Raw genomic sequence first — 23021 nt, 5'->3', positions numbered from 1 at the left:
CATTCTTTTCCGCTCTAGAGAAATGGAATCGAGCCCCCGGCCTAGCCTTGGACCCTAGTACTGGAAGCTGCAGTAACTACCACTAGGAGTCTTAAGCCATTTCAGGCTGGGCCTCGTCAGGGATGTCAGGAATGGGGAAGCACACTTTATGTGAGGGGAGGTTCTGCTGAACTACTAAGAGGAGGAATCAATCAGGACTGTGCTACACCCTGGTCGTTTGAGCCCTAAAGGCAAGTGAGAAGAAGGTCTCACAGTGAGAAATCTGCGAGGGTCCAGGCAGAGTTCAGCTCAAATCAGATCTAGCACCAGGGTCAGCAAGGGCAAATCCATTCTACTGTTGGGGAGCATCTCTCCTGGGGGCCCGGCCTCCATCTTCCCGCCCTCTCTCCATACCTGGGTGCCAGGAGTTGGCGTGTGAGAGCTGCTTTCTGGAGTACTGGCCAGGGCCAGGGCAGTGGCCAGCTCACTCTGGGTGATGGGCCGGGGTCCAGCAGCTCCACTGTACCCCAGGGAGGCTGGGCGGGAGCTGGGTGTGCTGCTAGAGGGTGTGGACCTGGCCCTCTGGAGAAGGGAGGCACCCAGAATTAGCAAAGTGGCCCTGTGACAATCCCAGACAACCCCTCAACCCCCCGCTGCCAGGTTCAGAAAGCAATAGTATGACATAGACTTGGCCACTAAAGGCCTATGACCACCTCACAGCTTGGGCTCCAGGTCCCAGGGAGGAGGGCATCCCTGGCACCACATTCCCCAAAGAACAGGCAGCCAGGACACTTACTGGGTGAAAGTCATCCTCATCATCAGAGAGCCCTTCAAACAGGAAGCCACCTGGAGGAGGGAGAACAGATCTCAGGAGGAAGAACAGAAAGGCACAAGCGCAGCTCCAGAATCTCAGCTCAGATACTCTCCAAATTCATATTTTCATCTTTCTCCTTGGAAAATTACAGGACAGATGCACTCCCTGACTCAAACTGAGAATTCCCGAGGAACACCCTCTGCCAGTGCTATACATAGCTGCTGAGTAAAGCATTTTCCTGGGCCACTGCCGGTTCCCGAGGGGGCCTGCATGACACTTTCCTGAGACTTACCTGGCATGTCCCGGTAAGAGCTGGAGGGCGTGCTCCCGGAAGAGGAGTCTGCCCTTGTGCTGAGGGCAAAATAGGATCCACTTAGCTAGAGCTCCATCTGCACAGCCTGCTCCCCGCAGGGTTCTTATAGCTCAAGTGTGCCACCACTCACACTTACCACACTCACACTCATCCAGATCCACCCTCTCTCCCTCCTCCCCAGGAGCACAGAACCTCTGGCAGGCACTCCCTCTGGTGCCACACACTCTGTGCCCCTCTACCCTGCTGCATTGGATTTCACACTCCACCTTCCTCGTGGATCCATTAAACTTTCCAGACAGTGGAAATGTGGGTCCACTCCTCAGGTGACCTTGGATGTTGTTGGCCACCCAGAGCAGTGCAGTAGCAGCCACAGCAGGAGCCTAGACTCAGGAAATCGGCGAAGAATGTGCCAGCACACCAAGCCAGGGAAGGGTGCCGCGGTCTAGCCACAGCAGGAGTCAGGGGTCCCGAAGGCGGGTAAGGCATTGGCGCTGGGAGAGAGTAGACTACACGACTCAGAGGTGGTGTGACACTGTTCCACTTTATTGATATTCTACACAATTTTTTATACTTTCTTTTTTTGGCTACAATTATATTTTTTCAGTTAGCAAGCAAGAAATATTATTCATAGGTTAAACTACAAGTTTCGATTTCATTAGAATGAAACGATTTTGACTTTTATTTTTTAGAATAGAGGAGAAAGGAAAAATCAGTGATCTATAAAGTGATAGATGTGGCTTTGTCTGCAGCAGCAATATATTAGCTTGTGAGACAGATATTTTATATAATACTTGCCTGTGGTTACTACTTCTTGTGGTTATATTTTAACTATGGACCTATTCATAAGCTATTATATTCGTCTTGCCATTTTCTTCTAAGAAAAGAGTGCCTTTTGCCATAGCTATTGATTAACTGCTTAAGAATGCTCTTCTTTTGTTTCTTTGGGAGCGAGCACCAGCGTGGCGACTGCCTTGCCAAGCGTTTCATGAAGGGCAAGTTCTCATACTGAACATGCCTTCCATTTACATTAACTATTCTGATGCCGTTTTCATTCTAAGCATCTGTCTAAGGCAGAGAGGGTCTGGTAGCCTTTTCATACTGTTAGCCCTTTCAGGGGATGCCACAATCTGCCATTTATTCTATATGCTACCCAGGGTGGTCCTTGTCCAGTAGGCAAGGGGCGATGGCCTTTTTCCTGTCCTCGACTAATCTCGCATTCATAGGCGGGGGCACTTGAGTACAGGTGGCTGCGTGAGCTCAGCTTTCTCTAGTTCCTCCATAAATTCCTTACTGGGGGCGCCAGGGGGAGTTTTCCTGGCTACTTCTAATAACAATTTGTTAAAGCATCCGGCACATGTGGTAGTGACTGGACTTGGGGGAATCGGGATTTCTTCAGAAGTGAGAACGTTGTTTACCATTCCCAGGTTAGTTATTGATTTTACGGCCCAAAATCCCCCTCCAAGGAGGAGAAGGGATATTCCCATTAAGCCAGTAACTTCCACCCACATGCCACGTCCTCTCCCCAGAAGACGCCTTCCTTGAAGCTTCCTCTCCACGTCCGGACCTTGTCAGATGACATGGTTGGAAGAGGACATGGCAGAAGGGCATTCAGCCTGTGGCAGTGTCATCCTGAAACCAGACACAGTGGGTCCAGGCTGCCTGTCACTACTTCAGCCAATTAAGCAGAGAGAAGGTTGAATCACATATGAGCATTTATTCCAATAATGCCAGCAGTATGAGAGAGCAACAGGGTCATCCACATAAAATCTGCTCTATCCTCCCCACCCCCACCCCTGCACCATAAGCCAGCTGCTTATATTGGGTAGAAGGACAAAGATTACATGGGGAATTGGGCAAAAGAAATAAGAATGGGCGTAATGGTTACAGGCTACAGGAAATGGGGGCTGGGGTGTGCAAAAGGGTGGGGCACCTCCAGGAGCCCTTTGATCTGGCAACAAGGTTGTTAATTTTTCCATGATGATAGGCAGTTAAGGAGAATAGATCACATTCTGAATGTGCGGAGGCGTACAACTGTCAGGCAGGTTAGAATGTGCTTTTTCTAATCCAAACAGAACAATCATGGTTAACAGAGCATGATCAATATTTCTGCCCCTAGTAATCCCAGCCCAAGTGACAGCAGCGAGCAGTGGAGGTTGATCCAGCACCAGAACACAGGCTGATACCAGCAGGAAGAGTTAGAGTCAAATGCCTGACCCCACCATGCCCCTGCTCTGCCCCTTGTAGCCTTTCTCCCCTCTGGCAACCCAAGAGGGCCCACAGTACCCACTGCCAGGGGAATCTTGGTCATCCCCTCCTGGGCAGTTCCACAGGAGAACCCAGGCAGACCAGGACAGGACAGACTTGTGGTCTACTGTATTCCTGTTACTGGCCAGATATGAGACCTCTGTTCTTGCCTTCTTGAAGGGAAGATTTCAATCAAGAGACAAAGTGCAACTCTAGCCAGTTTTACTCAGTGATTAGAGCATCGGCCAGCAAACTGACAGGTCCCAGGTTGAATTCTGGCCAAGGGCATGTATGTCAGCTGCAGGCTCGATCCTCAGCCCCGGCTAGGTCACATGTGGGAGGCAACCAAGCGATGTGTCTCTCTCACATCGATGTTTCTCTCTCTCCCCGTCCCTTCCACTCTCTCTAAAAAATCAATGGAAAAACTATTCTTGGGAGAGGATTAACACCACCAACAAAAAGACACAAAGTGCAGCAAAGCAAGCAAGAATTTATTGGCCACAGCAAAAACAGAATAATGAAACAAGAAAGGGCTTAGAAGAAGCAACAGGAGAGCCTAGGCTGGGCTGCTTTAGCTCACTGAGAAGTCAGAGAAAAGGGGGCCTTAGAGACAGGTTCAGGGGGTTAGCTTGGGATGAGCTGCTGCTGTCCTTGCTCCCTTGGTGAATGACGTGGGCATGCTGAGGGGGAGGCAGAGCTCGAGCTGGGTCCTTTGTGTTGAGGGTACTTATTTCTCTCTTGTAGGTGGGAATCTTGGAGGAGGTCTTAGGGGAGAGTCTCAATAGAATATTGATCTGTTTTCCAGGTGTGCTTTTTTAGGGTCATGGTCTCCACTGATTGGTCAGCACCAGGGCAGGGGGTCATTAGTCAATGCAGCTGGTCCTGAGGCAGCCAGGGCATTGCTTATCCAGTTTTGTTGCTTTTCTGGGCCTGGAACTGAAATACAACTGAAGCCTAGATGTTATCTTTAGGGAGAAAAAGGTCAGGGGGTATAAACCACATGACCAATGATATGAAATTTCAGGGGTCTAAACTGCATGACCAATGATATGCTAGGGGAGGAAATGTTACCCTGGGGATGAGGTCCTTGTTTTCTCAGTCTTGCCTCTTGGTAGGGCTTTCTGATCTGGACCTTCTGTACCTGGCCCATCATACTTGCTCTGCTCATGTCTGTCTAACTGCTTATAACAATCCACCATAGTCCTGGTTCCCTCTCAGGGCCTCAGATTCACTCCCTCTAGCCAATGAAAAGATTTGGCATAGAAGTTGGGGATGACCTCTCTGAGGTACAGACAAGTCTACCAGGCAACCTCGCTAATGGCCAGCTCAGTGGTTTGGACCCTGAAGGCTGTGGCTCTCAGAGGGTAGGTTGGCACGAGTGGACATGTCTCCCTCTGGGCCTATAAGCAGGAGCAAGATGCTTCCCCCTAAGGTGGGTGAATGGCAGAGGGTGATGAACTGTGGGAAGCACTCAGCACCCCATCATTGCTCTGCTGTGAAAAGGTGAATTTTCATCTTGGCCTGGTTTCTTCTCCTCCCTTTCCTCTCCTCCCCGCTTCCCCAGCCAGGAGCCTTCTGGGCTGCCTCCCCGCAGCCAGCTGGTGTATGCTCAGAAAATCCAAACTATTTCCATGTGAGTTCAGGGGGATATAGTTAAGAAGGCCTCTTTTATTATGTTGAGGCAGTTTCCTTCTATTGCTAGTTTGTTATCTTTTTTATCTTGAGAGAAAGTTGAATTTTTTCAATTCCTTTTCAATCTTGAGATGCTCATGTGTTTTTCCTTCATTTTGCTGATATGGTATATTATATTGATCAAGTTTTTTTGTTTGTTTGTTTTTTAAGATATCTTTATTGATTTCAGAGAGAGGAAGGGAGAGGGAGAGAGAGAGAGATAGAAACATCAATGATGAGAGAGTCATTGATCGGCTGTCTCCTGTATGCCCCTGACTGGGGATCGAGCCCGCAACCCGGGCATGTGCCCTGACCGGGAATCAAACCCCGATCGCCTGGATCCTAGGTCAACACTTAACTGCTGAGCCATGCCCAGCCAGGCTATTGATCAGTTTTTATATGTTGTACCATCCTTGCATTCCAGGAATAAATCTCACTTTTTTTTTTTTTAATACATCTTTATTGATTTCAGAGAGAGGAAAGGAGAGGGAGAGAGAGAGATAGAAACATCAATGATGAGAGAGTAATTGATTGAGCCCACAACCCGGGCATGTGCCCTGACCAGGAATTGAACCCCGATCACCTGGATCCTAGGTTGATGCTCAACCATTGAGCCATGCCCAGCTGGGCTCACTTCTTCTTGTGTAATAGCTTTTTAATATGTTGCTAAATTCTCTTTGCTAATGGTATCGTTATAATGAACCCTGTTATTAATTAATAACAGGAAAGGAACAAAGGGAAGCTGCAATTTAGATGCATGCCCAGTAAAGTCTAAATGACATAGAGAGGGTGCTTACCTGTCAGTCATACCTGGGAGTGGGGTATTGGCCAAAATAGGCAAGGCCACTCAAGGGCATGAAATCTGAGATACATAAGCTCTTAAAGAAAGAGAGTTCTCACTCTTGGCCTTCTTTCTCTCTTGGGATTCTTGTTGCAGGGAGTGTGCTCTCATGCTCTGCACTTGCCCACATGACCCATAGGCATGTGGACCCCCACACATAATGGACTAATGGACCATGACTAACCTGATGCTATGCCGGACTCAGCTCCACCATGAAATGGAAACTCTGGACACTGGCTTTGATTTTTAGCTCTGCTGGACCCCAGCTGCACATTTTCCAGGACTGGTTTAAGAGAAATGGGACTTTGGAAACTGAGGGATATAATAACACCCAAATAAAAATCACTCATTCTCCCTTAGGAGTCTTAGAAACTTCTTTTTCTCAAGATATCGTAAGAACCCCATTCCAACTAGCAATGGAGAAATTCCACCCATGCAATTCTCCAATAACACTAGTATTTTGTTGAGGAATGTTCATTTGGGATATTGGTCTGTAGTTTCCTTTTCCTATAGTGTCTCTCTCTGGCTTTGGTATTAGGGTAATCCTGCCCTTGTAAAATGAGTTAGGAAGTGTTCCCTTCTCTTCATTTTTTTGAGAAATTTTTGAAAAGGATTGATACTAGTTCTTCTTTAAAGATTTTGTAGAATTCACCAATGAAGCCATTAGGTCCAGGTCTTTTCTTTGTTGGTAGATTTTTGATTACTGGTAAAATCTCCTTACTAGTGATAGTTTTAATCAGATCTTGCATTTCTCTGTGATTTAGTCTTGGTAGGTTTTGTGTTTCTAGGAATTTGTCCAATTTGTTGGAGACAATTGTTCATAGTACTCTCTTAGAATTCTTTTTATTTCTGTAGAACTGGTAGTAATGTCCCTACTTTCATTTCTGATTTTTAGTAATTTAAGTCTTCTCTCTCTTTTTTTTTCTTAGTTCATTTAGCTAAAGGGCTATCAATTTCGTTGATCTTTTCAAAGAACCAGCTTTTGGGTGTATTGATTTTTCTCTATTGTTTTTCTTTTCTCTGTTTTATTTATCTCTACTATAATTTCTATTATTTCCTCCCTTTTGCTAGAATGGGTTTAACTTGTTCTTCTTTTTCTAGTTCCTTAGTTAACTTTAGTTAGGTTGTTGATTTGAGATCTTTTTATAAAAATTATAATTGACATACAATATTATATTAAGTGTACAACATAGTGAGTCAACATTATATACCTTATAAAATGATCATCATAAGTTTAGTAACCATCTATCATCATACAAAGTTACTATGATATTATTGATTATATTCCTTATGCTGTACATTATATCCCTGTGACTTATTTATTTTATAACTGGAAGCTTGCACCTCTTAATCCCCTTAACCTTTTCCACCTATACCTACTCACCTCCTCTCTGGCAACCTTCAGTTTTTTCTCTGTATTTATGAGTTTATTTCTGTTTTGTTTGTTGGGTTTTTTTAGATTCCACATATAAGTGAGGTCATACAATATTTATCTTTCTCTGTCTGACTTACGTCACTTAGCATAATACTCTCTAAGTCCATCCATGTTGTCAGAAATGGCAAAATTTCATTCTTTTTTGTGGCTGAATAATATTCCATTGCATATACATACACCAAATCTTCTTTTCCCATTCACTTATCGATAGATACTTAGGTTGCTTCCATATCTTGGCTATTGTAAATAGTGTTGCAGTAAACAGAAGGGTGCATATATCTTTTTGAATTAGTGTTTCATTTTTTTCAGATAGATACCCTGAAGTGGAATGGCCGGGTCATAAGGTAGTTCTATTTTTAATTTTTTGAGGAACCTCTATATTGCTTTCCATACTGTCTACACCAATTTCCATTCCCACCAACAATGCATGAGGTTGCCTTTTTTCCATATTCTCTCCAACACTTGCTATTTTTTTTTTTTTTACTTTTTATCTTTATTGTTGAGAGTATTACAGGTATCCCATCCCGCCCCCCCCCCCCAATTGATCCCCTCCACTTCCCTCCCACCCCCTTCCCAGGCCTTCACCCCATTATTAACTGTTATGCATATAACTTCTTTGGTTAATCTCTTCCCACCCTCCTCCCCCTTCCCTCTTTCCTCTGAAATATGATCATCTGTTGCATGTGTCAATGTCTCTGGATTTATTTAGTTCATTAGATTCTTTTGTTCATTAGCTTTTTCTTAAAGAAGACCCTTCAACTTTTCCTGTAGTGCTGGTCTGATGGTGATGAACTCCTTTAGCTTTTCCTTGTCTGAGAAGCTCTTTATCTGACCTTCAATTCCAAATGATAGCTTTGCTGGGTAGAGCAATCTTGGTTGTAGTTCCATGTTTTTGATCACTTTGAATATTTCTTGCCACTCCCTTCTAGCCTGCAAAGTTTCTGTTGAGAAATCAGCTGACAGTTGTATGGGTGCCCCTTTGTAGGTAACTAACTGCTTTTCTCTTGCTGCTTTTAAGATTCTCTCTTTGCCTTTAACCTTTGACATTTTAATTATGATGTGTCTTGCTGTGGGCCTCTTTGGGTTCCTCTTGTTTGGGACTCTCTGTGCTTCCTGGACTTGTAAGTCTGTTTCTTTCCCCAGGTAGAGGAAGTTTTCTGTAATTATTTTTTCAAATAGGTTTTCAATTCCTTGGTCTCTTTCTTCCCCTTCTGGCACCCCAATAATACGAATGTTGGGCCTCTTGAAGTTCTCCCAGAGGCTCCTTATACTATCTTTATATTTCTGGATTTTTTTTTCCTTTTTGCTCTTCTGGTTGGGTGTTTTTTGTTTCCTCATGTTCCAAATTGCTGATTTGATTTTCAGTGTCCTCTACTCTACTGTTGATTCCATGTAAATTATTCTTCATTTCAGTTTGTGTAGCCTTTATTTCAAATTGGTACTTTATTATGTTATCGATTTTCTCAGTTATTTCCCTAACAATCTGCTTAAACATCCTTATAATCATTATTCTGAACTCTGTATCTATTAGCTTGCTTGGATCTATTTCATTTAGTTCCTCTTCTAGAGATTTCTTCTGTTCTTTTCTTTGTGACATGTTTCTTTGCCTCCACATTTTGGCTGCTTCCTGGTGTTTGTTTCTATGTATTAGGTAGAGCTGCTATGTCTTCTGGAATTTGTAGAGTGGCTTTGTGTAGTAGGTGTCCTGTAGGGTCCAGTGGCTCAGCCTCCCCAGTCACCTGAGCTGGGCCTTCTAGGTGCTCCCCTGTGTGGGCTGTGTGCACTGTCCTGTTGTAGTTGAGCCTTGGTTGCTGTTGGCATCCTGGGAGGAACTGACCCCCAGGCCAGTCAGCTGTGAGGACAAGCTGCAAATACAGCCAAAGAGATGCTGTGCTGGAGACGCCCTATGGATCAGGATTTACTTCAGTGGAGATTTGGTATTCACCAAGTGCGCGCCTTGAGTGTCACTCCTGGATGTGTTAGGGTTGTAATCCAGCATGGTCAAGTCTGAGCACCAGGTGCACTGTCTGGGGCCTCCCAGGAGGGTAAAGTCAGCCTGTGCCAGTGCCTTGCTCAGGGCTACCCAGCATGAGCTACCCAGCAAACCGTAGTTGGGTGCTACTTGTGCTGGGCTTGGCAGCGTCCAGGAGAGGACAAACTATGAAACAATGCAGGCTGCCACTAGTGCCAGGCCTGGGGCCACTTATCAAGCTGTATGGGGATGCTGTTGCTTGTTTGAGAGATTTTAGGAAAGTCCTTAGCATGAGGCTTTAGAGGCCACTTGCACAGAAAAGCCACTGGAAATGGCCTGGATGAGCTGCAGGTGGGGAGGGGAGGGGCCTCGGGAATCTCAGGGTGGGGCCAAAGGTGTGAGTCAGGTGCTGGCGATTCAAATATGGTGCCTGCCTGCTGGCTGTGTGCGGGGAGGACTCACCAAAGGAGCCATGGCTTTCGTCAGCCCTTCTGCCTGGGAGAAAGCTGCCCCTCCACCTCTCACCCCGATTTCAGGCAGGGTAGTTCCTCCCCAAGTGTCCCAGGTTCCTTTCAAGCTGCTGGCTGGTGCTGGGGCTCAGAGTGGGTCCCAGTGAGTCCATGCTCGGGCCCTTTAAGAGGAGCTGCTGGGGCTCCCTCAGCCTCCATGACCCTCAGGGACAGTCCCCGCTGGTTTCACAGCCTGAAGTTGTGGGGACGCCTCTTCCCAGCCTGGAGCCCTGGGCTGAGGGCCTGCTGTGGGGATGGACCCCTCCCTCCTTCCTCCTAGGGGAAACCTCTGCCCCTGAGATTCCCTTCCGGGTTTCAACCATGGCACCGTGTCTGGGCCCGGGGCCAGGTCTCCGTGATTCAGCTCCGTTCTGCCCGTGTCTCCTTGTCTCTGCCCCTCCTACCGCTCTCAGTGCTTCTTCAGCTCCCTGGTTGTAGGGCTTCTGTTCAGCCAGATTTCAGGAGGCTCTAAGTGATGGTGGTTCTGTATTTTAGTTGTAATTTTGGTGTGGTTGTAGGAGGCAGCAGGTGCAGCTGTTACCTTCACCGCCATCTTGTTTCTCCTCATTTGTTGTTTTTTGATAATAGCTATCTGACTGGAGTGAAGTGATATCTCATTGTGATTTTGATTTGCATTCCCTGATGATTAGTTATGTTGAACATCATTTCATGTGTCTGTTGGCCATTTGTATGTCTTCTTTGGAGAAGTGTCTATTCAGGTCCTCTGCACATTTTCAAATTGGATTTTTTTTTTTTTTTTGATGTTGCATTGTATGAGTTCTTTATGTATTTTGGATATTAACCCTTTATCAACTATATCACTTGCAAATATCTTCTCACATTCAATAGACTGCCTTTTCATTTTGTTGATGGTTTCCTTCACTGTGCAAAAGCTTTTATTTTGATGTAGTCCCATTTGCTTATTTTTGCTTTTGTTGTCCTTACCCAAGATGTTTAAATGTAAGCATTTATAACTATAAATTTCCCCCTTAGCATCACTTTTGCTGCATCCCATAAATTTTGGTATGTTTTGTTTTTGTTTCATTTATCTCTAAGTATTTTCTAATTTCATTTGTGATTTTTTTCCTTTGATCCACTGGTTGTTAAAAATGTGTTGGTTAGCCCTGGCTGGGTGGCTCAGTTGGTTGGAGCCATCCCATACACCAAAAAGGTTGAAAGTTTGATTCTTGGCCAGGGCATATACCTAGGTGTGGGTTCAATCCTCATTTGGGGTGTATATAGGAGGCAACCAATTGATGTTTCCCTCTCACATCGATGTTTCTCTCTCTCTCTCTCCCTTCCTCTCTCTAAAATCAATAAACATATCCTTAGGTGAGGATTAAATTTTTTAAAAAGTGTGTTGTTTAGTTTCCACAATATTTTGCACCTTCCAGTTTTATTATTGATTTCTAACTTCATTCCATTGTGGTCAGAGAAAATACTTTATATGATATCTATTTTAAAAAACTACTCAGACTTAATTTGTGCCTAACATATGATCTTGTGGCAGGATAGTAAGAAACGAGGGAAATTCTTTCACAAGTAGAATAAGGGAAACTGTTAAAATAATGAAACAAGGCCAAATGATTTGAGCAATTTATAGCTAGCTAATGAATCACAAGGTTTTATCTTCCTTAACCAAGGGAACTTAGGAACAAATAGTTTACACATTCCAGATCTTCCTGGGACAGAATGGCCTCAGTCCTGGTCTCTTTTCAGTGACGCTCTTGATGACATTTTAAAAACATGAAACTTACTGGGCTGGCCGGTGTGGCTCAGTGGTGGAGCATCAACCTATGCACCAACAGGTCACTGGTTCAATTCCAGGTCAGGGCATGTGCCTGGGTTTCAGGCTCCATACCCAGAATGAGGTGTGCAGGAGGCAGTTGATTGATGTTGATGTGTCGTTGTTTCTCTCCCTCTCCCTTCTTTTCTCCCTGAAATCAATAAACACATTTAAAAAATGAAACTAACCAGAAAATAACCCCTAGCCCACATCTTGATGAATCAACAACATATTGAAGGACACACCTAAAAAGCTAATGAATATTCTGTTCAGACTCTCCCTTGAGACCTTCCCTAGGATTTCAGCTGGCCAAAGAAAGATGAAAAGCCTCAAAACAAAGAACCCACGGTGCACTTTCGCTAGAGCATGCCCACACCTTATATCTCTGTTCTCTTTCTCAAGGGTCCCCATGAGACTCGCAACCAGGAGAGCAGTGGGCAGTGGCAGCTCATCCTGCATTTACCCTCTGAACCTGTCTTCAAGGCCTCCTTTTTCTCTGACTTTCTCTCTCCTGTTGCTTCTTCTACCTTAAGCCCTTCCTTTGTTTCACTATCCCCAGCTGTTATAAACATACTCTACCCATAGTGTACTCTCACTAGAACACATCCACACCTTGTATCTCTGCTTTTTTTCTTCTAAACTCTAAGGGACCACACAAAACTTGCAACCAGGGAAGCAGCAGGCAGCAGCAGCTTGTCCCAGGCTAACTCCCTGAACCTGTCCACAAGGCACCCTTTTTTGTGACTTCCCAGTGAGCTCACTTCTGTCACTGTGACTTATTTCTCAGTGAGCCAAGCAGCTTCACCTAGGCTTGCCCCTGTTGTTTCTTCTACCCTAAGCTAAGCCCTTCCTTTATTTCACTGTCCCCAGCTTTAATAAACATACTCTCAAAATCACCTGGTCTTGTGTTGTGAAATCTTTCCTACACCAAGTCAAGAACCCACACATTACCAGCAGGCCCGAGGCAGACCAACCCTGGGCCTAGACTCTGTCTGGAAGATGACCCATGTGCACTTGAGAAAAATATGTATGCTGTTGTTATTGGGTGAAGTGTTCTGTATATTTCTGTTAGATCTATGAGTTGGTTTATTTTGTTGTGTTTTTGTGTTTATTAACCAAATTTGTTGGTTTATTGTGTTTAGCCCTCTGTTTTCTTACTCGTGTCCAATCCGTTAGATAGAATGGATAAAATCAAGTATTGAAATCTCCAACTATTATTGTAGAGCTATTTCTCTCTTTGATTTTGTCATTTTTTGTTTCATATCTTTTGATGATCTGTCATTAGGTATGTCAATATTTACAATAGTTATATCTTCTTGTGTTTTGACCCTTTTATTAATTTATAATATTCTTTGTCTCTTGTAATCTTTTTTTTAAATTTAAAGTGTATTTTGTCTGATATTAGTGTAGTCAGCCCTGTTCTCTTTTGGTTGCTATTTGCATGGAATGTTTTTCCACCCTTTCACTTTAAATCTATTTGTGTCTTTGGATCTAAAGTGGATCTCTTATAGACAGCATATGATTGGATCTTGTGTTTTTAATCATTCTACCATTCTCTGTCTTTTGATTGGAGAGTTTAACCCATTTACATTTAAAGTAAGTACTGATAATGAAGGGCTTATTGTCATTTTGTTCTTTGTTTTTTATATGCCTTATAACTTTTTTTGTCCCTCAGTCACTGCTTTACTGCTTTATTTTGTGTTCAGTTGATTTTTTTTTTTTGTAGTGAAACATTTAAATTCTCATTTCCTTTAAAAATATTCTGTAGCTATATTCTTTGTGGTTACTATGGGGATTACATTTTACATTCTGAAGTTATAATGCTCTTACTTGAATTTATAGCAGCTTAACTTCAGCAACATACAAAAACTCCTTTACAGTTCCTTTCCCACCTCTTTCTGTTAATGATGTCACAAAATTACATCTTTATACATTGCGTGTCCCAAAACAAAATATAATTCTTTTAAATGCATTAGTCTCTCAAATTATGTAGGAAAAAAAACATGAGTTACAAACCAGTTACAACTTAATAATTTATAAAAATAAGTCTCAAATTATGTGGAAAACAAAAAGTGGAATTACAGGAGTTAGGGGGGTAGAAAAGGGTATATGGGGGATAAATGGTGATGGAAGGGGACTTGACTTGGGGTGGTGATATACTGATGATGTATTCTAGAATTGTACACCTGAAAACTATATAATTTTAACAAATGTCACCCCAATAAATTCAATAAAAAAGTAAAAAAAAAAAATGTGGAGGAGTTAGAACCCATTGTTACTATATTACTTTTATAATTGTCTATGTATTAACCTTTACTGAGATCTTTATTTCTTCATACAGCTTTATGTCACTATCTAGTTAGAATCCCTTCATTCTGCCCTTTAGCGTTTCTTAAATGGCAGGTCTAGTAGTAACAAACTTCCTCAGCTTTTGGAAAAATCTTGGAATATCTTAATTTCTTCCTCACTTTTCAAAAACAGGTTTACTGGATATAGGATTCTTGGTTGAAAGGTTTTTTTGGTCTTTTATCACTTTGAATATATTGGCCCCCTGCCTTCTGGTCTTCAAAGTTTCTGATGAGAAATCTGCTTATAACCTTACTGAGAATCTCTTGTATGAGATGAATTGCTTCTTCTCTTACTGTTTTGAAGATTTCTCCTTTATCTTTTGGTTTTGAAAGTTTGATTATAAAGCATCTTGTTGTGGGTCTCTTTGAGGTAATCTTAAGTTTGTTAAACTTCTTGGATGTTTATATTTATTTATTTTCAAATTTGGAAAGTTATCAGCTATTATTTTCTCAAATATTCTCTCTGCCCCTTTCTTTCCTCTCTGGGCCTCTCACAATGTGTATGCTTTTCTTCTTGATTAGTGTCCAACAGCTCTGTTAGGTTCTGTTTGCTTTTCTTCAATATTTTTTCTTTTTGTTCCTCAGACTTGATAATTTCCATTGTCCTATCTTCAAGTTTGTTGTTTCCTTCTTTTGCACTCTCAAATATATCTTTGAATCACTCTAGTGACTTTTTCATTTCAGTTATTGTACTTTCAAGCTTCAGATTTTCTCTACATATCCCTCTAGTTCTCTGAACATCTTTAAGATAGTTGTTTTAAAGTCTTTGTCTAGCCCTGGCCAGTGTGGGTCAGTTGGTTGAGCATCATCCTATGCACTAAAAGGCCATGGGTTCAATTCCTGGCCAGGGTACATGCCCAGGTTGTGGGCTTGATCTGATCCTTGGTCAGGGTGTGGGAGGCAGCTGATCAATCTTTTTCTCCCTCTCCATTTCTAAAATCAATTTATAAATAAATAAATAAATCTTTGTCTAGTAGATCTCCCACCAGGTCTTTTACATGAACAGTTTCTGTTTATTTTTTTATCCTTTGAATGGGCCATACTTTTCTGTTTTTGTATGTTTCATGATTTTTTGTTGTTGTTGAAAACTGTACAGTTGAATCTAATGTGGTATTTCTTCAAATCAGATTCTCCCCCTTCCCTAGCATTTGTTTATTTTTGTTACTATCATTATTACTTTAATCTTCACCTGGGTATACTTTTTTATTGGTTTTAGAGACAGAGAAAGGGAGAGAGAGGAAGAGAAAGAGAGGGAAACATCGATGTGAGAAACATTGATCAGTTGCTTTCTGTACACACCCATAACCTGGGTATGTGCCCTGACCAGGAATTGAACCGGCAACCTTTTGGTGCATGTGATGATGCTCAAACAACTGAGCTACACCAACCAGGGTATCTTAGTCTTTCTTAAAGGCTTGATATCTTCTTTAGTGTCTTCGATAAATTTTATGATTATTTTATTTCCCTTTTAAAATTTACTTCCTTATGTCTGACATTCTTGGTATTGTGATTGGTTTGTCCTTATTGTTCTTTCTTACAAAGATAAATTCCCATGAAAATTTGTTAATTCTATTTTTGTTGTTGTTGTTGTTAATCCTCATGAGGATATTTTTTAAGTTGATTTTTTAAAAAATTATCTTTATTGTTGAAAGTATTGCCAATGTCCCCCTTTTTTCCCCATTGATCCCCTCCACCCTGCACCCCCCACCCCAGCCTTCACCACACTATTGTCTGTGTCCATGGGTTATACATATATACATATAAGTTCTTAGGTTAATCTCTCCCCATTCCCTCCTTTCCTCCGAGATTCCTCAGTCTGTTCTGTGCTTCTATGTCTCTGGATCTATTTTGTTCATTGGTTTGTTGTGTTCATTAGATTCCACATATGAGTGAGATCATGTGTTACTTGACTTTCTCTGACTATCTTCTTTTGTTTAACATAATACCCTCCAGGTCCCTTCATGCTGTCTCAAAGGGCAAGATATCCTTCTTTTTTACAGCTGCATTGTATTCCATGGTGAAGATTTACTACAGCTTTTTTATCCACTCATCTACTGATGGGTTTCCAGATCTTAGCTATTGTAAATTGCACTGTCATGAACACAGGGGTGCATAAATTCTTTCTGACTGGTATTTCAGGTTTCTTAGGATCTATTCCTAGAAGTGGGATAACTGGGTCAAAGGCAGGTCCATATATAATTTTTTGAGGAAACTTCATACTGTTTTCCATAGTGGCTGCACCAGTTTGCATTCCCACCAGCAGTTTATCTGAAAAGAGGTTTGATATAACTTCAATCTTCTTGAACTTGTAGAGACTTGTTTTGTGTCCTAACATGTGGTCTGCCTTTGAGAATATCCCATGGGCACTTGAGAAGAATGTATATTCTGCAGCTTTGGGGCGAAATATTCTGTAAATGTCAATCACTCCATCTGATCTAGTGTGTTATATAGAGTCACAGTTTCCTTGTTGATTTTTTGTCTGGAAGATCTATCCAGTGAAGTCAGTGGGGTGTTAAAGTTTGCTATGACTGTATTGCTGTTGATCTCTTCCTTAAAGTCCTCCAGAAGTTTTTTTCAGCCTGAGATGTTTGTTCTGAGGTGGGCCTCTTATAGACAGCATATATTTGGGTCATGTTTTTTTTCTTTCTTTTTTTAAAAAAATCCTCACCTGAGGACATCTTTTCCATTGATTTTTTTTAGAGAGAGTGGAGGAGAGGGGAGAGGGAGGGTGGGGGGAGAGACATCAATGTGATGGAGACACATCCATTGGTTGTCTCCCACTCACACCCCAGCCAGGGCTGGGAATTGAGCCTGAAACTGAAGTACCTGCCCTTGACAGGGAATCAAACCTGGGACACTTTGGTCCTTGGGTCAATGCTCTAACCACTGAGAAACCGGCTAGGATGGGTCATGTTTTCTTATCTATTTATCTATGTCTTTTGATTGGAGCATTTAATCCATTTACACTTAAGGTTATTATTGATAGGTACTTATCTATTGCTATTTTAATTCTTCATGTCTATGTTTCTCTATTTCTTTTATTACTATTATTATTTTTAAATTTTTGTTCAAAATACTACAGATGTCCCTTTTTCTCCCCATTGATCCATTCCATTCCACCCCACTCCCCTCCCCAGTCCCTCACCACACCACTGTCCATGTCCTTGGGTTATGCACATATGCATATAAGTTCTTTGGGTAATCTCTCCCCCTCGACCCATCCACTCCCCTCCATCCCTCTGAGATTCATCAGTCTGATCCATGCTTCCATGTCATCGAATCATTTCTGTTCATCAGCTTATTAAGTTCTTTAGATTCCACATATAAGTGAGATCATGTGATGTTTGTCTTTGCCTGGATTATTTCACTTAGCATAATATTCTCCAGGTCCCACCATACTGTCCCAAACAGTATGAGGTCCTTTTTTACAGCTGCATAGTATTCAGTGGTGTAAATGCTCTCTATTTCTCTTCTTATTACAGCAGTCCCTTTAACATTTCTTGCAGTGCTGGTTTGGTGGTGATAAACTCCTTAGCCTTTTTTTGGTCTTGGAAGCTCTTTATTTTACCATTTAGTTTTAATGATAGCATTGCTAGATACTTTTGGTTTCAGAGCCTTGCTTTTCATTACCTTGAATACTTCATGCCATTTCCTTCTGACCTGTAGAGTTTCTGGAGAAATCAGCTGAAAGCCTTATGGGAGCTCCTTTGTAGGTAACAAATTGCTTTTCTCTTGCTGCTTTTAAGATCCTTACTGCCTGGCCAGGCGTGGCTCAGCTGTTGAGTGTCGACCTAGGATCCAGGCGATCGGAGTTCGATTCCCGGTCAGGGCACATGCCCAGGTTGCAGGCTCGATCCCCAGTCTGGGGCATGCAGGAGGCAGCCGATCAATGACTCTCTCATCATTGATGTTTCTCTCTCTCTCTCCCTCTCCTTTCCTCTCTCTGAAGTCAATAAAGATATATATATATATAAAGAGTGTAAGTTGATGCCTACATTAGCATTAAAAAAAAGAGATTCTTACTTTGTCTTGAATTTTTGGCATTTTCATTATAATGTGTCTGGGCGTTGGCCTCTTTGGGTTGCTCTCGCTTGGGACTCTCTGTGCCTCCTGAACTTGTGTGACTTTTTCCCGCACCAGATTAGGGAAGTTTTCTGCAATTATTTCTTCAAACAAGTTCTCTATCCCTTGCTTACTTTCTTTCCCTTCTGGCACTCCTATAATGCAAATATTGTTATGTGTCATGTTATTCCACAGCTCCCTTAAACTGTCCCCGTTTTTTAATTATTTTTTCTTTTTGGTTCTCTGAGTGACTTTTTTTTCTACCCTGTCTTCTAATTTGCTGATTTGATCCTCAGCTTCCTCTAATCTGCTGTTTATTCCTTCCAATGTATTTTTTTTTTTTTTTAATCTTCATCCAAGGATTTTTTTCCATTGCTTTTCAGAGAGAGTGGAAGGGAAAGAGAGAGGAGGAGAGAGAAACATTGATGTGAATGAGACACATTGATTGGTTGCCTCCCACACATAGCCCAGGGTCCGAAGCCTGCAACCAAGGTAAGTGCCCTTGGCTGGAATTGAACCTGGGACTCTTCAGTCTGCAGGCCAACACTCTAACCACTGAACCAAACCTGTTAGGGCCAATGTAGTTTTTTATTTCTACTATGTCATTTATAATTTCCTTCATAGTTTCCATATCTTTTCTCATGCATTGAGAATCCTTATGATCAATATTCTGAATGCTATATCTGACAGATTGCTTATCTCCATTTCATTTCTCTCTTCTTCTGGAGAATTCTCTTCTTTCATTTGGGGCTTGTTTTTTTTGTCTCCCCATTTTGGCAGCCTATTTGGGTTTGTTTCTATGTATTACGTAGACCTGCTACAACTCCCAGTCGTTTTGGAGGGACCCTGGGGCAGGACAACGTCAGATGCTGTTTGTGCCTGGCCCTGAGTACCTTGTTTGGAGGTACCAACACTCCACAGCTTGTGGCTCCCTCTGCTGGGGTTGGGTGTCTTTGGAAAGGGCCAAAGTGATCTGCTTTTCCAAACCCCTGGTCCAGAAGCAGATCAAAGACTCAAAGCATCCAAAGACCAATCTTTGCCTGCAGGCTGCTTGTTATTTTAATAAGCCCCAGGTTGTAGGCCACAGCAAGGCATAAACTCCACAGGGTGGAGAAAGAGGTTTTCAAGAGAGTGGGGCAATTGCTTTCCCTTCATGAAGGTAAAGGTCTGCCTGAGAAATATGTCCTCTGCAGTATGGGGGCATGAGTCAGCACAGAAATCCAGGTTGCCACCCTCCAAACTCTGTTTCCAGAGCCAGCACCCATGGGTTCTCCTCACATACCTGTCCCATTCTGCCCTCTCTCCACCAAAACCCAAGGTGAGTGGTTGCACGTGAAATTTTGTGTATTGGCCCTTAAGAGGATGCCTGCATATCCAGCCATCTCTCCCTGGTAGACAGAAATCCTGGTGCTTTTCACAGCCAGTTGTTCTGTGAGCACTTGTCTCAGTTCTGGTGCTCTGGGCTGGGGAGCCCAGTTTGGAGTTTAGGCCCCAGAGTTCTCAGTGGGAGCTCCCCATAGCTGAGATATCCTTGTGGAACTTCAGCTGGGTGTGTGTGGGAACCCAGCCAGCCCTCTCATGCCTCCATACTTCCTACCAGTCTCTATGCAGTCTCCAGTTTATGTCCTTGGATATAAGGGTGCTCTCCAGTTAGTCTTCAGTTGATTATTCAAGATGGATTTTCTATATTTTAGTTATAATTCCAGTTTAGTCCTAGGAGAGTGCCAATATAGCTTCCTCTTAATCCACAGCCTTCTTGGAATCTCCTGTATTGATTTTCTAGGAAGACTGGCAGGGAGGGAGGGGGATGGGGAGGGGGGGAGAGGGGGAGAGAGAGAGCAAGAGAAGGAGGGAGACATCAATGTAATAGAGACACATTGATTGGTTGCCTCCTGCACACACCCCAACCAGGGCTGGGGACCAACCCTGCAACCCAGGTACATGCCCTTGACCAGGAATCAAACCCCCAAACCTTTTGTGCAGGGGGTCGATGCTCTAACCACTGAGCAACATTGGCCATTTCTAATTCTTTGTGTAAAATCTTCACTTATCTTTCTTCTTTCCTGTTGGATGACGTTGGTTTTGGTAGTGTTGCTCCAAAGAGGATTTATATTTGCTTTACAAAGAGCCGCAGGACCAATTTTTAAAAAGTGTACACTTTATTGTATGTAAATTATTTCTAAATAAAGTTGACTTACAAAACTACAGGTAATACTTAATCAAGACAACACTTTGAACATCCTAACTTAATTATTTTCATGCCTTTAGTCTACACATTTTTATTCATAAAGATCTGGGTTTTGTTGCTTTTCTAAATGAATGAATTCAAAGTTTAAATTTATAGACACTCAAATAACATGTTATTTGCCTTTCCTCCCATATTAATTAGCAATAATAGTGCCTTATATAAACCTCATTGGCTATGATACTGCCACTGCACAAAGCTTCCCCCTTATTAAATAGCAAACCTTAGCCTAATCAAGTTCACTAACACAAAACCCTCACAAGTATACATTTTGTCTTGTCACTGAATCTTTAATCTTTTAATAGAATGTCTCAGTTTCTGCATCTGTTCATTGGACATTATATATTTCTGTTATTGTATGTTAAAATGCAGACCCCAGAACCAATTTTGGATGTTTCTGGGAAAGTATGACCACAAACCTGGGGTTTTAGACTATTGGAAGACTATTCTTTCCCAAATCAACTCCACTTTCACTGTATTGCCCTCAGAGCCAAGTAGAGAAAAATTTTCTTGTCTTCTTAGTGCCGATCCATGACTTTTTGTAGTCCTCCCTTTGAGGTAGGTTGCATATGTTTTAAATGTTTCAACTTTATGCAGTGGTGTCAGTTTCAGTTTCTGAGGGGCCTAATGGTTTGGTGTTAAAGGTACATCAGGGTTTCCAGGACCACTGATCTCTCTGGAGAAGTGCCATTAGCTTTCAAGCTCACTGCCTTGTTTCCAGTTAGCCTTTCATTTCCCATTTCTCCTGACTACAGCTATATGATTTTTAATAAATGTATTATTTTCTACATTTGTTTGTAGCAAGAGTATTTACAGATGATTTTCATTTGCTATCTTGTTAGACCCAGATCTCCAAATATTATTTTTATAACAAGTTATTTTAAAAATGCAAATGTGGCCTGGCTGGCATGGCTCAAGGTTTGATTCCCTGTCAGGGCACATGCCTGGGTATCAGGCCCGATCCCCAGCAGGGGGCATGTAGGAGGTTGCGGATCAATGACTCTCTCCCTTCCTCTCTCGGAAATCAATTTAAAAAAACATTAAAAAATGCAAATGTGCATTCTTATCATTTGTTTTCCAATGGTTACTGGTTGGCCTGAGGGTTTAATGAATAGTTGTCTACCACTGTCTCGTAGATGGTTAATGAGAGTATCAATGTCTCCAAATATGGACTGGCTGAAGGACAGGTCCCGGACGCTTTTCTCCTTACCACTTCTCTGGTCATCCATCTTTGCTTGGTGTCCGGGTTTCTAATTTTCTCTAGAATCTGTCCTTTGATTCTGAGCACAGCTCCTATTTGGTAAATTGGTTCTCAAAGAACTTATCTGGTATCGGGTTATTCCTTCATTCATTTGCAGAATTTAGGTTTACCTCCTCTCTGTGGAGCAAAAAGCTTTAGTAAGACAGCCACATTTGGTAGATAGCTCATTCAACACATATTTATTGCTCACCTACTGTGTGCTTGTCCAAGGTCAACTGCTGAATATAGAATACACCATAGTCAATATCCATTCCCCTATGGAGATTATAATGAAATTAATCAAAACAAGACATTCATGAGCACCTAGTATCTCAGATCCACTTTTGAGGAAAACAAAAAGAAGACAGGCTCCCTGCTTTCTTCTGCAGGTAGTTAAGGCACAATATTGAACAAAATTTAAAACCAAATTACGTCAATCAGGTGCAAGTACCTTAGTAGATAGGAAAGAAGGGAATCTAAAGAAGGCCGGATAGTTAGAAGGATTTCTAAATGTGAGTAGGATGGGGAAACGGTGCTCTGAGGACAGTCATGAGGAACCTGGACTTAAGTCTGAAGACGGAGACAGACGTTGCAAAACTCTCCACATAATAGAACAGTAGAGGGGTGGTTGGCCTCCAATGTTAGGCCCTTCAGGACCCTGCAGTTTGCTCTCTTCAGTGAAGCTAGTCTGCTCAGTGGTTGCCCTAGTCCTAGGCATTGGGATGTTCGAATTATGCTTTTACATGTGGGCACATAGGATCAGCCTTTAGCTACTATGATCTACCTCATTTTGTTATACTCACTTTTTTTTCTTTGCTTGATTAGAGTTCAATTAGAAGTAGCCCTCCTCTTCAACATTTTAGCTAATCCTAACTTCTGTGCAAACACAATCCAATTCTAACTGGGAAGCTAAAATACGCAGTTTTCTCTGAGGGTTCTGCGGAAATTCCCTCTCCCCCCGAAACTGATTCTATGAATGATTGTTATATAAACCCCACCACCGCATTTGAGCGTACCAAAAACCCGACTTAGTAACTCCCCTCGATGAACCCACGTTCCCCGTCTGCCCCCATAGGTAGCTAAGCCGCGAGAAGTTGTGGCAAGGAACATAAAGTGTGACTTCACCAAGGGCACCCGATTTCCTAGTGAGGACTGCAAAGAACGGGGGTGGGGGTGGTGGTGGTGGTGGTGGTGGGTGTGTGTGTGTGTGTGTGTCTGAAGAAGCCGCTAAGGCAAGGGTCTTCACGGACGGAGGGTCGGAGAGAAAGGGGACTTGGGTCCGCCGTCTGGCCTAGGGTCCCACAGCTCGCGTTACCGTCTGCGGCGCTGTAACAGCCCAGCGCGACCGACCGACTCTGCAAGCTTCCCAGGACCGCGCAGGAGTCACAGGGCTGTCTGTACACGCCACATTAAGCAGCTCTCTCGAGACTCGCGCACCGGAACACCAACAAGAAACAGGAATCCGGGGCTAAACCCCCAAGAAGCCCTCGCACAGGAAATTTCAAACGATCCCTAAGCCGCACCCTCCCCGGAACCGGAAGTTTTGCCACCAGCGCCACTTG

At 42.8% G+C, this 23021-nt stretch overlaps 1 protein-coding gene and 1 long non-coding RNA gene across 2 annotated transcripts in view; both read right to left on the bottom strand.

Annotated features, from left to right (window-relative positions):
• Positions 1-1284, bottom strand: part of LOC308555683 (ubiquitin-like protein 7) — a 28357-nt gene extending 27073 nt beyond the window's left edge. Inside the window, exons 1-3 of the mRNA XM_081134062.1 lie at positions 1086-1284; positions 776-825; positions 394-561 (exon numbers count right to left, since the gene is read on the bottom strand). Coding sequence (XP_080990188.1) covers positions 394-561; positions 776-825; positions 1086-1092 — 225 coding nt within the window. The 5' untranslated portion in view covers positions 1093-1284. The remainder of the gene's footprint in view (positions 1-393; positions 562-775; positions 826-1085) is intronic.
• Positions 1285-11362: 10078 nt separating this feature from the next.
• On the bottom strand, positions 11363-22969 carry LOC308557784. Its single transcript, XR_013998898.1, has 4 exons — positions 22775-22969; positions 21671-21735; positions 21430-21597; positions 11363-11715 (listed from the first exon to the last, which is right to left on the bottom strand). It is a non-coding gene; the product is annotated as an uncharacterized lncRNA (long non-coding RNA).
• Between the last annotated feature and the right edge of the window lie 52 nt (positions 22970-23021).

Source organism: Miniopterus schreibersii (genome assembly GCF_964146895.1).
Source record: "Miniopterus schreibersii genome assembly, chromosome: 1".
NCBI classification, from domain to species: domain Eukaryota; kingdom Metazoa; phylum Chordata; class Mammalia; order Chiroptera; family Miniopteridae; genus Miniopterus; species Miniopterus schreibersii.
The sequence above is the reverse complement of the archived record's forward strand: the minus strand, read 5'-3'. Positions and strand labels throughout refer to the sequence as shown.